The 17412-nt window shown below is 37.7% G+C and overlaps 1 protein-coding gene across 2 annotated transcripts in view; it reads right to left on the bottom strand.

The window, feature by feature from the left end:
• Positions 1-422: 422 nt before the first annotated feature.
• Positions 423-17412, bottom strand: part of LOC102690931 (von Willebrand factor C and EGF domain-containing protein) — a 63653-nt gene continuing 46663 nt past the window's right edge. The window contains exons 21-27 of one of the 2 annotated variants that reach the window (XM_069189163.1): positions 16339-16429; positions 16160-16242; positions 16002-16092; positions 11055-11137; positions 4911-5028; positions 3269-3700; positions 423-1950 (exon numbers count right to left, since the gene is read on the bottom strand). In XM_069189163.1, the coding sequence (XP_069045264.1) occupies positions 1946-1950; positions 3269-3700; positions 4911-5028; positions 11055-11137; positions 16002-16092; positions 16160-16242; positions 16339-16429 (903 nt within the window). In that variant the 3' untranslated portion in view covers positions 423-1945. Of the gene's footprint in view, positions 1951-3268; positions 3701-4910; positions 5029-11054; positions 11138-15078; positions 15581-16001; positions 16093-16159; positions 16243-16338; positions 16430-17412 lie in introns of those variants that run through there. The other variant, XM_069189170.1, reaches the window with a different exon arrangement.

The raw sequence follows: 17412 nt of genomic DNA, 5'->3' as shown, positions 1-17412 counted from the left end.
GAATTACTTTAAGGATCCACTGAGGCACTTGGCAGTTTTACAGGACAGTGCAGCCCTGGATCATATTATTAAAACATATAAAAAAGCAATGTTATGCTGCAGCCAATATACTGAATTATAACTACTGACACCTCACACTTTCTAGATGGATCCATATATAGTACTGTTCTAGCTAGTACTATATATTTGTTATATTATATTTGGAATTTGTTGGTTGAAAATTAGTGCAAAATATATCTTCAGGCATTTCTAGGTATTCCTTGTCCACGTGTGGTTCAGCGTGCACTGCATACTGACACTCCTATTACATCACTGAGGACTGTTCTGAGCACAAATATGAATAATAAGCCTTTTGCAAACCCCAAGTCATTTTATTTGGCAGCTGTGTTCATTTTTGTCCTGTATAGCAAACAGCAACAAAAGAAGTCTTTAAGTCTTTTTAAATACTTAACATATAAGTATTTATTTTACTTTGACACAAAACAACCCAGTGACATCTAACAATTATGCATAGTTCCATTATTTTATGTAAAATAATTTTCTTAATTTAAAATATAAAAATAGTTATTGGTCTGTATAAAGTACTAAATAAGTAAATACATTGTCTTTGTTTATATGAATTATTTGAAAAATGCAATAATCTTTTAACATATAAACCCAGAAAATAGTCAAATTAACCAAATGATAATCAACACATCCATACATTTTCTAACTGCTTTATCTAATACAAGGTATGCAAGGCATGATACACACTGGATGGGACACCAATCCATCACAGGGCTCTCTCAGGCATACACACACTCACACTAGGACCAGTTTTCCCTGCCGGAAGCCAGTAAACCTACCAGTATGTCTTTGGACTGTGGGAGGAACCTGGAGGAAACCCACACAAACAGAGGGAAAACATACAAACCTCACACACATAGTACCACAGGTACAGAACTGAACCAAGGGCCTCAGCAAGGCAGCAATGGTTACCACTTCACCACCTCTCTGCCCAAAATCAACACATAACATAACAAGGTGTGATACTTCAGTTGGAAATCTGATCTGAAATTTTGGAGGTTGAAATACAACCTATAATAAAACCTCAGCATGCTGACAACTGCTTACACAAAACAGATAACTGACTTTGTATTAATGATTTCATTTGTATTTCAAGGTAAAGGTTCTCTCTCTAGGAAACAACCTAAAATTCTAAAAGCTGACAGGGAAACAACTATAATGTTATATAAAAGTGTTTCCTTTTTAATTTGTGTGTTAACATTGCTGTTTATTTGGTTTTATACACACTCCCTATTTTTACAATATTCAGTTTAAAAATCAATTCACTTGTAGCTTTTTAAACATTTAAACTAATTCCTTAGTCAATGAAATGTAAAGATTAAAAAGACACCTGAAGAAGGCTCCACGGCCGAAACGTTGTGTTCTCTTTCTTCTTTTTTTCAGCATGGAATAAACCTATTACTTGTTCCTTTGCAGCCTACGCATGCTGACGCAGCTACCCACCTGAACTGAATTTCATAGTTACATTGATATCTTTTTTTTGGTAATAGATAAATACCCTTTCACTAAAAATAGTAAAATTTTTTGTTTGAGCTCTAAATCTAACAGGCTTCTACACTGAACTTTCTCACAATCATGAGAAAGATGAATAGGTTAGTGGCCAGTAGGCAGTGGAAGTGACAGGTAAAGGAAAAGCAATTGTTTTTTAACTTAAAAAACACATAACATTTCACATTGGGAAATCTCTACAGCTTTCCCTTTTCACTTTCTTCAATTTCTTTAAAACTATAGTTGTTAAAAGAATATTCTTATTTAAAATGATAAATGTCCATTTTTTGTGGTGAATACTCTCACTGACAGCTTTCTCTCATTATTAGACCACAGAATGTATTGAAGGGATGCAGCAGGCTCTTCTTCCATGGTTTTGAAGCAGCAATGTTTAATCTGCAGGAGAAAAGGAAAACAGTAGAATTTACAAGAGCAAGAAGATTACAAACTAGAGGAGGCCACTTAGCCCATCTGGCTCACTTGATATTTAGCAGATAATTTATGCAAGGCTCTTATCCACTAATTTCTAGAAAGAATCTCTGCTACCTGCTGTCTTTTTAAAGGCTCTCAGAACTCTTTATGCAAAGAAGTGCCTCCTGCTCTCAGTGTTCGACATACAGTACACTTTCCTGTAGTTTCTCATACCAGGATGGCCTCTCTTATGATGTGCCTGCTTATTCCACTTCAGCAGACATGCAGTACACTTAGAGTAGCACTGACAGGAAATAACAGCATGATAGAAGAGTATGTTTTGATAATGTTTAAACCAGTTTAGATGTGTGATTTTTTCTCAGTTGTGGTTAAAAATTAAATTGAAATGATTCCTGGAATTTTTCTGCTTGCTTTATGAGGATATTTCTTTTGCCTTGTCAGGAGCAGGAGTTTTCTTACAAAGCAGGTAAGTAGTCTGAATTGTTTAACTACTGCTCCAAGATGTTATAGAAACATATGTTTTTGCTTTCATCTTACATGGAAAAGCAGATCCATGTATTCATGATCCATCCATATTTGTAACAAAGGTTATTTTATTTACCTTTCATAGTTTTTCTACTTAATTTAAGACCTATCAATCTCTTGCTACCACCAGGCAGGTATGATCACTGAATACAGCCTCACTAGTAAAGATAAATGTCCATTATCCTCCTTTTTGGCACTAAAGTTTGACCTGGGTTGACTATTCCCCCAAAACCAATTTTGTTCTTAAAGCCAAAACTTTAAAGCTAAACACCATATTAATATTCAACAAGCAGACTGGTCTGCAATTTTTAAAATACTTTTCTATCATATTTTTTTTGTAACTAAGGGACGATAGCCTTAGACCAGCATTTTTTGACAAATACCCCTTTTCACGTTTCTCAAAAATACCAAACTCCTGGCATTTAATGTAGACAAGTGTAGGGTTTTGCAGACAGGTAGTAAAAATATATAACTTGTTGTTTTTTTTTGGGACATTTGTTATATCTTTAGGACAATGTGGAAAAGTGATACAAAAGGCAAACACAATTTAGGTTATATAGTCAAAAAGTGTAGAATTCAAATCATGGGGTGTTGTGGAAAAGGCTTCATTCAGATTCTAATGTGTACAAATTTAGTCAAAAAATATATTGCTGCTCTGAAATCAGTCCAGAGAAGAGCAACCAGATATACAGTACACAAATTTTTGTTTCACAAAAGGTGTTTACATTAAGAAGCACAAAAAATAATATTAACTTACCTAGTATCTGCTCTTGAAGAGCTTTGCCCTTTATCGCTGCTCCCTCACTGCTTGCTGACTTCTGTACTGTCTGTCTGACGGCAGGTCCTGTTTCCACACTAGTGGTTGATGATGGTAGTAGGGGGGTGGCCTGCAGAGAAGGGCTATCCAGTGTAGGAGGTAAAGACTGAATTGTAAAACATACTGTAGATGAAGGTGAGGCATTGTGAACAGGGTGAGAATTTGAGACTGTATGGAAAACCAGCTGAACAGTGGAATACCCTGTTGGTGTTGCTGTGGAGCCAAGATCAGTGTGGCCAGTCAGTGTGTCATCTACAGGTGTTCCACTGATTCCAGGGAGACAGAGCAGTTTGTGGGAGGTTGAAATCTTAGGCTGAGTTGAGGACGTGGGGAACACAAAGTCCTGAGTCATGTCTGTAGAGTATTTGTTTTCTGAAAATGGAAAACACACAGTCCAGAAAAGTAACATACTGCATGCATTTAAATGTCACTCACATATTTCATGGGTAAAGTTCACATATGTGGTTCGTGGATATGCAACCCAATACAGTACAATCTCGGTACAAAATCTGTATTAGAGTCCTAAAAATTGTAATTAATGAGTAGCATCTGCAGGGTCTGATAAAATATTCTCGATACAATTTGGCAAGTACTGTAGGGCTATTCAAATTATCTACTGTAAACAACATAAAAAAGTGAAAATATATGCAATTGTTTTAAATACAAATGTAGTCATTGATGTATTTTAAATAGCTCAGGTGGGTAGCTGCATCAGCATACGTAGGCTGAAAAGGAAAAAGTAATAGGTTTATTCCATGCTGAAAAAAAGGACACACCCGAAGAAAGCTCCACGGCCGAAACGTTGTGTTTTCTTTCTTCTTTTTTTCATCAGGGAACAGTTCTATTACTTATATTTTAAATAGTATTGTTATAGCCATTGAAGTGACTATTTAAGTGTATTAGGAAATAGAAACAATTATCATAGGGGTCGATATTTGCAGTTCTCAACACCTTTGCTTTGGTGTTTTCTGAGCTATCCAGATGGATATTGGATAATTTTATGTATGAAGGCTCTAAAGAAAATGAATGTATTTTCAATAAATATATTTATAAAACCCATAATTGCTGTGAAAATGTCAACATTCACAAAGGCTGGTTAGGTGGCAATGTTTCTTTAAATTTTGTCTGTTAGCACTGGTCTATAACATCACTTTATTAACCCTTTACAATTTCTTGCATTAGGAATTATCTTTTCGCATACCCCAGCTTGCTCTCCATGAAACACACAGACAGGGAGAGAGCCTGGGGTCAGAGCACAGGGGCAGCCATTGTACGGCACCCCTGGAACAGGTGGGGTTAAGGGCCTTGCTCAGGAGCCCAACAGAGTAGGATTCTTCTGCCAGCTGCAGGATTAGAACCAGTAACCTTCTAGCCAGAGGCACAGATCCTTAGCCACAGAGCCACCGCTCCTCCCATAAATTGGGGTGCACATTTTAATTGATTAACAGATTAAATTGATGGTACAAATTAAAGGGAAATGGAATTCATGATGCACACGGGACAACAGAATCAGTCAGGGAAACATATATGAACGCTTTTCTAATTATAATAATGTAATTTAAATGAATTTATACTAACAGACCTGCAAAGAGCTGTCCTGGGCAAATGGGGCAACACTGTCCTGGGATGTGCAGCAACGGCCCAGCACAGGGCAGGTCTGGGCAGGAACCTCCTCTCCACTCACAGCTCACACTCCCTGCCTGGGATGGGGAAGGGTCAGCATTGTCAGACACCACTGGCTTCAACAAAGTCATCGAGACAGCAAGATATACGCATCCAACTGTATTGATCTGATGTTGGATATAGATGGATATAGTCATTAAAATAGTATTTATTCATTTCCAATCATGTCTTATTTTGTTGAAGTAGAAAACGTATAGACAGTTTTTAAAGCGAGCATTTTTCATCAAAATGTGAATGATCAAAGTGAATACTTTAATGGGCAAGATAAGGGATATGTCATTGCTAACTGCAAAGCTAAATAAAAAAAAACTAAAATATATTGTTTACACAAGCATTCAATTTTCCAAACAAGCATTTCACCCCCATGCTATAGCAAACCTAAATTAGTTCAAGTGCACAAAATTATTTTGACAAGTCACATTTTCTTGAACGGCCTCTGTCAGTATTCCACAATAGTGATTCACCTGAATTCAGAATAAATACACCTATCCATGTAAGGTTTCTATTTCAAGCAAAGATTTGACCATTATGGTTTTTAACCAATTAACTTTAAAAACAACTCTGAAATAAAGTTGCACAGAAAGGCACAGGTCAAGAAATGAGTTTAAAAAAAATTCAGAAACACTGATTATCCCATTGAACATTGTGAAATCAATGATTAAAGAGTGGAAGTTGTATCATACCACTATGACATTACCTAGATTATCATTACCATTACCTGTCCATCCGAACTGAACAGCTAGTCAGTCTGGAATGAGCGACAGAATTCAATGGCTGAGATGAGAAACTGTTGAGTCATTTCACAAAGCTGGCTTGTATTGCAGAGTTACACCTTTCTTAAATCCTGAATGGAGTTTTCAACAGAGCATTTATGTGATACTGCAAATATGTGGCAAAAGGTTTTGTAGTGACATGAGAACTTTAGAAGTCCCTGGTCTAAATGTAAAGGATATATCTGGTACAATCCCAACACAGTGCTTTACCAAGTGAACACCATCCCACCTGTCAAGCATGGTGGTGCCAGTATTGTTATGGAGTGTTCTCATCAGCTGGGTTTGGGAAGCTTGTTAAGATTGAGGGGGAAATAGATGGAACAAAGTACAAGTACTTTATAACAGGGAAAACCTGTCTTCAACAGGCTTAACACTGGATTGGCAATTCACCTTTCAACACAAGGCTAAAACTATGTACATTGGAGTGGCTTAACAAGAAGCATATCTTTGAGTGGCCCAAACAAAGTGCAGGCATCAACAGAAAATCATTGCATCACCAATCCCCAGAGATCTTACAAAACCTGATTAAGTTGGGTAAGAATTGCAGTGTTGGTGAATATTTATACAATTAATATATTTGAGATTTTTTGCAGTTTTTTTCTTTGCTGTTTATCTTATTTCACCCATGAAAGTTTGTTTTGATGAAAACGATTTACTTTAATGTGTATATATTTGTAATTCAGCAAAATGAGACATCATTAGAAGAAGCGAATTATTTTGCAATAATGTTATATTCTTAACATTATGTGAATTCTGATGACATTAGCTTGTAATTTAGACTTTAAACCAGGGGCGTCATTTGGCAGGGTACTGTGAGAGGCACAAGCTTGCCAGTGGGGCTCCCAAGTGAAAGGATTTGGGAATTTAAGAGACACTTGTACAATTGCTTTGGGAACATGGAAAGTGCAAACTGGCATGTTAATGTAATGATAAAGAATGAAACCCTTTGTTTTCTATGCCTCTAGATGCAGAGCCACTATTTTAAAATGATTCTGTCTTAAAAGGTTACATTGATAAACACACTTTATTACTACGTCTATAAAGAATCTGCCCACATTCTGTTGAAAACCTTTCCACATTCACCTGCTTGACCGTATCTGAAAAAAACACATTACCACTTCATGCAGTCATGGGCTTTGGTGGCTGCACAGCTGTGCACCTTCTCAGGAGATTCTGTGTGGGAGCAACCATGACTGCAAAACAACAGAGGAGCCCTGTCTCATAAATAGGCATGTGGACAACCACATACTGTATGATCCTCATTCCATGTACAACTTATTTCCACGGTTTCTCTGTTCTATCAGAGTATCAGGTCTTACAGATAATAGTTAATACTTAACTATTTAGTTAAAATAACTTATTACTTTTATTTATAATTCAATTTAACTTAATTTTCATGATGTTTATGTGCATTTATTATATGTGTTGTACTCTACCTGTGGATAATGGGGTCTGTATAGTCTATTAGATATTACAATGTAAACTATACTGCCAAGTCAATCCCCTTTCTATTAAACTTGCTTGTTAACCCCAAAAAAGCAAATTATCCAAGAGTCCTTAATTCTTATTTTCTTGTTTGATGAGTTTGCTTAAAACATTTCTTATTTTACCGAATATTGACTCAGCTAGCTTGTGAACTGTTGAGCTTCTCAACAGAAACGTGATATACAGTAGCAGTGTCTACTCGCACAATAATGCTGAAGAACATAAATTACCTTAGGTGCCATTACCTTTTTGAAAGACATACTGGATAGGTGAATTTGTGTATCTAAATTGTCCCTGAGTGCTTGTGTATTTAAACATAATTGATTAGTAGGCAAACTTGGTCAATCAAGTTTATTGTAGACAAGTGCATACTCCTAGATAGTAACACACACACGACTCTGAGTTTGAAGAAGTTGCATATGAAAACAATAGCTAATTGTCAGTACATTACATTCATGTTTAGAAAACATGTAGGAGCAATAAACTGTCACTTTCTCAGTTTACAGAGAAAAATATGAGAGCATCCTATTTACTGTAAATATTCAAAATCATCAAAGGAATAAAAAAGTAAACACAATGGACTTATTTAGAATCAGCAGTGAAACCAGAAGAAGTGGAAACTACATGCACTTAAAAAAGAGAAGAGGAGGCACAATTATACACAAAGTTGTGAGGGAGTCTGAAACAAGCAATTGAGCCATGTTGTTGAAGCCAATAACCTGGGTTCCTTCAAGAAATTGCTGGCTGAGATATTTAGGTCAAATAGCAAGATGCTCCCAAAACTAGATGGGTTGAGTGGCCTCCTCTCATTTGTAGTGTGTTATCTTATTATAATCTAAGTACTGAAACTAAACTGTTAAGAAAAGGCAATGAGCCTACAGATCCCTGCAGCATACCATCTCTCATATCTATCGTAATGCTGCTAGGGGTAGTATACTCAATGGGTGGTATTTTCCTATGCACGTCATGGATTCTTTTATGCTTCTGACAGTACCAAGATGGCCATGAAAAGAAACCGCATACAAAACGGTACCGTTATGTAATACCTGGAACAGGACACAGGAGTATTCCTAGTTCCACACAATACAAATTGAGAGATATCCTCCTCTGAACTGGAAACACTGTGAACTGCAGTGGAAGCTGCCAAACCATGATTGCTGAACTGTGTTGACTGAGAAAGGAAAAGCAAAGCCACATGGACTTGAAAGATAAAGTTATCCTGTTTAAATATATTCCTCATTTGTGGTGAGGTTTGTCTTAATACTCACCTTTAACACGACTGGTTTGATGACCACACACCCCAGTGGTATCACACTACCCAACCAAAAGAGGTTAAGCCGCTTAAGATGATAAACTATTTCCTGTTCACTGAGCAGTTTGCAATCAATTTGCATACATTATCTCAGATTTCTGTCGCTTCTACTTTGAAAACCTTTATTAGGGACCATATCAAAAGTTTTCTCAAAATCCACCATGGACCTTTTATTTACTGACTTAGTTGCTTGGTCAAACAATTCTAGTTAGTAAAGATCACTAACTTGTAAAGACATCTGTGAAATATACATTCAGCATACTTATTATATAGTAAAGATCAGATATCATTAGTACATTTTAGGTACTACAACAGCACAAGCTGGTATTATTATTTATGTATGATTTTTGTCTTATTTGCAGTACTTTTTCTTTTGCGACTCGTTGTAGTATAACCTCAGTAGCTCACTATACTTTTTTCTATCTTTCAGTCTTAAGACCTCTCATATGAAATCTATTTTCCAATTTTTTAAAAGATGACACCATGTAGGCGTACTTGAACATAATTGTTTTAAGGATGAATTTGTTTTCAGCCTATATTCCCTCCTATTCCAATCTTACCACTTTCCTTCATGTGCTTTATGAAAATGATAAAACCTGCTTTACAAACATGATAAAATCTTATTTTAGATGTAGACATTTTTGCCAATTTCTCTCACATACGGTTGAGGTCAATTGGCGTCCCTAAATTCTTGCCAATCTCCTCACTTGCACATGTTTTCTGCTGAGTTGGGCTCCAGATAACCATGACCCTGTACAGAACTAAGCACAGGGTGCTTGAAGACAGATGGATGGAGTCCTATAACACCTACCGTTTATCCATATCAAGCACTCCTGGCCATGTTTCAGCAATGTCTATAACATTAAAGTTTCCTCATAATATAATTGCCTTGATAGCTTACATTTGATCAATTGTTTTTCTAACATTGAGGTGCAAGCATTAAAGAATGTATGTGCTATTAGTATTTTCTTAATGTTACACATTGCTTTTATGATCCCAACACAATTAGCCTGTTGTGAACTTCTTGCTCCCCAATTCAAATACTCCTTAAATTCTTGATGCATTTGCTTCCTCATATTTGGAACCCCTCTATTTCTGGGGCGACGTAGCACACTACAGTACAGGTCTCATTTGTTACAGAGGGATCCCCAATGCCTCATGGATCTAATCCCTCTCTTCTCTGCACCAATCCTTAAGCCAAATGCCAAATGTTAATATTCTTATTGGCTCCCTGTCTGTGTGCTACATCTGTAGAGAAGACCACTGTAGACTTATGTCCTTAGTTAACAAGCTGAATCCTTAATTTTGTCTTGCAGAATCATCAGCCTGTCCTATCCTATGTCATTTGTTTCTACATGAACCATGATAACTGGATGCAGTCCAGCCAGGACATTTACAACCTGGTTTGCTCCAGGCAATCAGCATATTGTATGAGACTCATTATCACTCATGTGCACTGTACGCAAGATAAAAGAAAGGACTTGTGATACACAGATAAGCTTTCACATCTAGAACACTTTTTTTTCTAACATCCTGCTACAGTTCTTGTTAAAAGTGTCATGCTGACTGCGTACCTGCAAAACTGTTGATTCGGATTGTTCCTGAGGAGGCAAAACTTTCAGATATGGAACTATGCAACACCAATCTGAGGCTAAAGTCTTATCAGTTCATCTCACAAAACATTATCTGTGGTTATCGTGCAGATAAACATTTATTCAATTTAAAAAGTAGCACAGTAATTTATTGTCTAGATTTTAAACCTCATAAGAAAATAGACTATAGTGTCTTTGTATAGGCTGGAATGAGTCATTTGAAATCAACACAAAATTTAACAATTAAGGTCTTAATAAATCCTTGCCTGAAAAATCTGCTTCTAATGCCATCTGTAAAAGCTTTTGAAAAATAAATCTTGAATTTGATGTTTTAGATGGCAATTTTGTAACAATAAATGCAAGATGACATCTTTTACATTGCTAGGTTTATTCATTGCCATTTCAGTGCAGTTTTGGTGGAATTACATTTCTAAGAGGGAGAATCTAAATGCTTTCTTGACCTCCCAAAACCATTTGCAAAATGACGCCCCTGCTCTAAATGTGATATTTGAGGTGATTTTGATCTTTTAGCTTACATTTATTTTTAAATAAACACAAAATGAAACTTCCTGCATTCCTTCTAACTTTGAATTTTATCCTTTACATCTTTGTGCTGTCAATTTGACCCTTTTTTTAAACTTTACAATTTCCTGTTTATTCATGCCACAGCCACTCTGTAAGCACCTTTGTGTATTATGTCTTCAGCTTTGGTAAAAGCTTCTAGATCTTTATTCTGATGAATAATTTAATACTTAAAACTATATATCTGACTATGGAAGTCTATTTATGGACTGTCACTGAAATTTACAGCTGTTTAACTCATATGGTAATAAATACACACTTAATATCTGCAGTACAGAGACAGATTATGTAGTACCTACAGCACAGAGGCACACAGTGCAAGGCTCTGTCTCAGAGATGTAATAGCCTCCATCCTCCAGGACCTGACCCTCGTACAGACACACTGAAAATATCATGGACAGTTAGAAAGAAAGAAAAACCTTATAAATTATTCCAAGCATACCTGATATTCAGAATTATTCATCAAGGATAGAAGTTGATCTCTGTTCGAGGAATAACTGATGCAGATAACAAAAACATAAGAAGTATTTTAACTGCTTCTGCTTTATGGAATAAAACACTGTGTTGTATTGGAATAAATATGTAGCAGTTTGCTAATACAGTAAGTCCTAAGCGCTTTTAAAACATTTCAATACATTCTTTTTCACCAATTACTGTTTTGAGTATAAAAGGGCAACGAATCTTAAAAAAAGCTACACTCATGACAGTACCAAGCTAAACACTGCTGATTTAAAAAAAGTACGATAACAAAAAATATGATAATTTATACCTATGAAAAACCACCATGTGAGGGAGGGTAGTGAAGACAGAGATTGATCTTGCTTCTTCACTGTTTTGTCAAATGAGCCAGCAACTCATTGAAACTTATAGTCCTCTGCTGTCTACTAGATTAGGATGAAAGGTCAGTCCTGTCATATAAAGCGTGAAAAATTAAGCGATCACTCTACAGAGCCTTTATGAAGTAAAGACTGGCTCAAAGGACTATGAGAAAGTCCAGGTCTGCCACTGGGAGCTAGCAAAGAAACTGAGAACAAGAGGGAGCTCCGCTCAGCTTTCATAAAGAAAAAATACAACTGTAGAGTTAAAATAAGAGCAATGTCTCGATTCACATTTTATTTTGAGAGCAGAACCCTTTACAGTGTAAAGGAGCAAAGAACGATTTGATTGTTGTAAATTATTGGTGGTTTAAGTGCTTACATTTGTAACAATGGGTCAGATATCCCAGCCACTGGGACGTTACAACAAATTTAAATAATTAAATGCTTCAACTAATGGTAAGAATACTGAAATGGTAAGAGTGATTATTGTATACGTATTATTGTTTACATGATTATTGTATTATTGTATCCCTATTTGTCTAAATATGTTTTAGGTATTCAGCAATTCCGTATGAATTGTTACATAACTTACATGAATTGTGTCCATTTGAAGATAACCCATGGAAATATTTTTAATGCCTCTGAAGTTGTGCTTAGTGTGATTAATAATTGTAAATATCTTCATTACATGGATAAAAATCTCAAAAGTATAAAACTTTAGAGAATGTAGAGTATGTGCAGTCAGGATAATTGTTAATAGTTTTTTTTCCCTTATATATGTTAATAAATGCACTTACCTTTTCCAATGAACATAATTTGAACAAAAAACTGGACATGCTATTTTTGTTCATATTATTGAGTTTTTACTTCTATCCTCTATGTGACCTGAAAAAGCTAGAGAAGAACGAGACTGCAGCTAGATTAGAAGCACAATACTGTCTGGTCACTTGTCTTCTTTCAGTGAAGTCTTGTACCACTGTGCCATCTTGTGGCTTGGAGGGAAGCTGCTGGACTTATCCATCTTTCACACCAGCGTCATGTTCATTTCCCCTATAATGCCTTACGCCCTCTCACAAAATTATAATAAGGTTCTTGAAAAATGTTTATGGATTGTAATGTGAACTTTGTACAGCTTATGTTTGATTTTAGAAGGTAATAACGTTGCCCGTGAAATGGGATGGAGTGTCTCAGATAAAAGATAGACTCTGGGCAAAAAGAAGTTCAGATTTTTTTTGCAGAGGTCAGAACAGACACTTTTACTTTGACCCATATCTGAGACTGGCCATTCCAGACTTAATATTCTAAACACCGACCTTGTTAGGAAATTGATGTTACAGAGTTAATCTTGCCTGTGATGCTTGAATTTGCTTTCCTACACTGTTTACATGTGCACTGTTTGTGAGCTTACAGTAAATAAACATGCACATTTGTAACTGTACTTCTCAATCTGGCTTTAATTATCCACTAGGTTCCATTGAGACCACTTGGCAAAGGGAGTTCTGTCATACTGCTCCTTTTCCTCAGCAGTTAATAGAGCAGCTAACTGGTCTTATTTGTGTGTCATAAGAATATAAAGAGGAGAACTTAAGAAAAGGACATTCAGCCCATCTTGCATTTTTGGAAGTTTTAATAGCTAAGTACAGTACATCTCACCTGACTGAGTCTGTTTCAGATACCAACAACTCATTGTGTATAGAACTGTTTCCTAGACAGTTAAGCGGCACACCATACAGAAAAAGAAATATTACTGAGTGGATGAAAAGGAAAAGGAAGCCCAAAGACGAGCACCTTCAGCAATAGGGTTCTTTTCACAAAGCTCAACAGAGAAATCCAAGATTCTCAGCTTCATGAGGCCACAGGGCCACAAGACAGATTCCTCTGTAAAGAAAGTCTATGAACAGCACAGTACAGATGAGAAGTTAAAGATCAGGAGACACAGATTAATCGCCATAAAAAATCACCCAAAAAATTCCATTGCTCCAGGGGCAGGAGCTACAGCCTTCATTCTATCTGAGTTGGCATCCAGTTTGACATGCTAATGCAGGGATGTTACATGGGAAATTAGGTGGAGAAGATAAGAGACAGTGCACCCAGAGGAATGGATGATATGCATACTGTAGTTTATGTGAATGAGAAAGTTTAAGAACTCATGTAATGTAAAAGCAAAGGGAAGAGATGAGAATCGTAATGCAGCCAAGCCTGGCTTGTAGCAAGGAGATACAAAATATAACATCTTAGGCTTCCCCGTGTGTAGTAAACCTTTGGACTGGTGTGGCAGTTGAAAGAGAGATGGGCTGTGAAATTAGACTTATCTAATAATTATCTTTATGGAGCATTCTAAAAGGTGCTTAAGGTTTTAGAAATGCATTTGTGGTCACGGTTGTCACAGTGTCACTAAGTATTTCATCCTACGGCTTGGATCAGGTATAGCATGGTCAATAATTGTGTCATACTGAGTAAAGGCAGAACTAGAGATTTATTAGTGCCGGGAGCAGGGAAGTTATGAAGTGAAAAGACATAAATGATGAGGGATGTTTAACCAGTAAATGTGCTGGTGGCTTTACTGTCTGTAGAGGGCTACTGAGAAAGCTCGTAATGGAAAATGAGGGCAGGTGGGCGGGGGTGTTGAGAAAGCATGCATCAGCAGTCAGACAGGCTTTTGTGGAGCAGGAGAGAACTGCACAATGATTCAACATGTGGGCAGCAGCCCAAGCTGAGGGTAACAACGTAGAGTGTGATTATTCCATCTACTGTATGAACCTCTGTAGAAAGTCATCTAGAACACTAAGGAAAATGGTGTGAGCTATGGGCTGTGAGCTAATAGGCTAGACTTGATGCAGTCTGAAGTTGTTTGGAGGGCTCCAATGGGGAAAGGCGAGGGAGAGGACTTTGGAAAGGAAAGATACAAAAACAACATATATTTCTGGGGCTAAAGGCGCAGTGGTTTGCAAATCCAATGATGTAATGGGGGCTGAAAGAGAAGAAATTAGGAAAACAGAACAGAGACCAAGTGGGGACTGCAGACTGTGAGGAAAAAGCAGAGGAGAGGACAAGGAGCTGGTGTCCCAGGGTCATGGATGCACTGAAGGCATGATATAAGGTGGAACCGGAATAGAATGGAAGATATCATGGTGACTCTGGCGAGTCTGCTGTTTTCCCTGAAACATGGAGAAAAGAGTCTGAAGAAGTTCTTCTTTCAGTTGGCAAAATGAAAGTGGACTCCACACTCCTTCAGAGGGCTCTGGGGATGTGTAAAGTACCTAATATCAGGATTTTGTTTTCCTAATTTCTTCTTAGAAAGGAAAGCAGCCACACCTTGTTGAACAGTAAGGTTTGTATCAGGTGAGAGCAAATCCAGAATACTGTAACACTGAATACTGTCTTTTAAGGAACAAGTAATAACAAGTAAAAAATATTCCATGCTGAAAAGAGAAGAAATAAAACACAACATTGTTTTTTTTCCTCTCTTTTCAGCATGGAATAAACCTATTACTTGTTCCTTTGCAGCTACCCACCTGAACTACTATTGTCTTTTATACTCCTTTACTCATCTCATTCTCAGTGAACAATGGGAAGGACACGAGAAAGAAAGGATGGGCATAGAGGGTGAGGTGGAGAGTGACCTTAACGACTTGGGTGGACAGGGCAAGTGGCTTGTTTCCCGGTGATCAGCATGAGGAGCCAGAGGTGCAAAGCCACTAACTGCGGGATTATGACTGCAAGCCTCTAAGTCAGAGATTTGCTTGGAAAGGGATGCACTTTTTGAAGAAATGCAGGACTGAAGGCAAATTCTGTTCTCAAAAGGTTGGGAGCAGACTGCAGGAGATGGATAGGAAGAGATGGAAGTCGGTGTGATCAGACCAGTGAGTCTGTGACACGAAAGTAACACCTTCAGTTTCAAATCAGAGTTCCATGACTTACTGTGTCAGAAGCACTGGAGCTTGGATTTCCTCAAGCAGGTGAAAGAAAAAGAGGCACCACAGAGAATAACACGGTCAGCTCTGTCTCTGGTAAGTGCAGACGCCAAATGTGAAAACAAAATGGGCAAGTGAGGAAGTACAGGAAACTGCTAGTTGTCGTCACTGCTGCTCAAGGAGGTGCCACCAGTTATTGAATAAAAGGGTTCACACACTTATTCACATGAGAGTTTCTGTTGGATCGTTTTGTTCATTTTGTCTTCATGTTATTTGATTAGTGAGGTTACCTCCGTCTGTTATTAAGACTTTCATGAAGATTCAAAATACACAAGAATATGGACAAAATGGTTCACAAACGCTTAATCAGAACTATGTATCATATTATTAACTATAACTAACTTAACATAAAGTATTGAATATTTAATTTGATGCATGTTGTGTATCTGTGCAATGTTGGAGCCCTATGAGTAAGGTTCTCATGTGCTCTGGTGATTATATGATATTTTCTTACCTGTGCAAGTAGGACAGCACTCTCCCAGCAGGGGATAGGGGTGAGAGCAGGTAACAGTACAGCTCACCTCTTCACAGGTCACTTCTCCAAACTGAGGGAGAAATAACACACCCTCAGTTTTATATCAAACTAGGAAACACACAAATCAAATGTCTCACCTGACAGATGCAGTGGACGCAGGGCTGGTTTTCCAAGGAAAATGTCTGCCCATTCCCCACCTTCCGTCCCTCATAGTTACAGTCTGGAACAGGCAAGAGGTGATAAAGTGTGTCAGAGTACAGACAGACTTGATTCCCTGACTTCCATGAATGTACCCTTGACCTGGACTGTGACTTACCCTGGCACAAAGGGCAGCATTGACCCTCCTGGTGGAATGGGTAGGTACAATTGGGCTGGCAGTGCACTGGAGAGCAGGCAACAGAACCAGCCTGAGACCAGGGAGATACAGAATTAATAGCCCAGTTCATAGTTTCATCATTAAAAAAATAAAGATCTCATTCAAGAGGGGAGACTCTTAGTAAAAGTAGTGTACAACAACAGACATTAAAAAAATACATAACCGAGTGTAACCTTTTTTATAGAAAGCCTTAGTGTAAAGGGCTAAATTAAAACACAATGTCAATTTGATTGATAAGAGTTCAGAGAAAATTAAACTTTTCATGACAAGAAGTGTATGACTTACATAATTTATCATTTTAATAATTCAAATAATTGATTGTCTGGAAACAGGAAAGCAATTTCTTCATACTAAGATTTTTGGAATGCTCATTCCATCCTTTTTCTAACCACCTCATTCAGTTCAGGGTCGTGGGGAAGCTAGAGCCTATCATGGCAAGCAACAGGCACAAGTCTGGGTATACCCTGTTCAGAATGCTAGTCACAGACACACACACACACTCACACAAGAGCCAACTTTACCAGAAGCAAATTAACCAAACAGTACGTCTTTAGACTGTGAGAGGACGCCGCTGGAGTACCTGGAGGAACCCACGTGAACACTGGGAGAGCATAGAAACCCCACACTCATAAGATAAGATCACTTTATTGGCCATATACAATTTCTCTTATTAGGAATTTGTCTTTTCAGATACCCCAACTTGCTCTCCATGAGACACACAGACAGGGAAAGGAGCTTGAGGTCAACGCGCAGGGTCAGCCATTTATACAGCACCCCTGGAGCAGTTGGGCCTTGCTCAGGGGCCCAATGGAGCAGGTTTCCTTCGCCGCTGGATACAAACCGGCAACCTTCCAGCCACAGACGCAGATCCTTAGCCACAGAGCCACCGCAACACCCCTAGATAGCACCCTAGGTCAGGAATTGAACATTTGGCCCCAGTGCCAAGAGACAGCAATGCTAATCACAGCACCACTGTGCTGTTTTTGACATCCAACATTTAAAAAAATATATCTA

This window comes from Lepisosteus oculatus, chromosome 1 (genome assembly GCF_040954835.1).
Source record: "Lepisosteus oculatus isolate fLepOcu1 chromosome 1, fLepOcu1.hap2, whole genome shotgun sequence".
In the NCBI taxonomy this organism is placed as follows: Eukaryota; Metazoa; Chordata; class Actinopteri; order Semionotiformes; family Lepisosteidae; genus Lepisosteus; species Lepisosteus oculatus.
The sequence above is the reverse complement of the archived record's forward strand: the minus strand, read 5'-3'. Positions and strand labels throughout refer to the sequence as shown.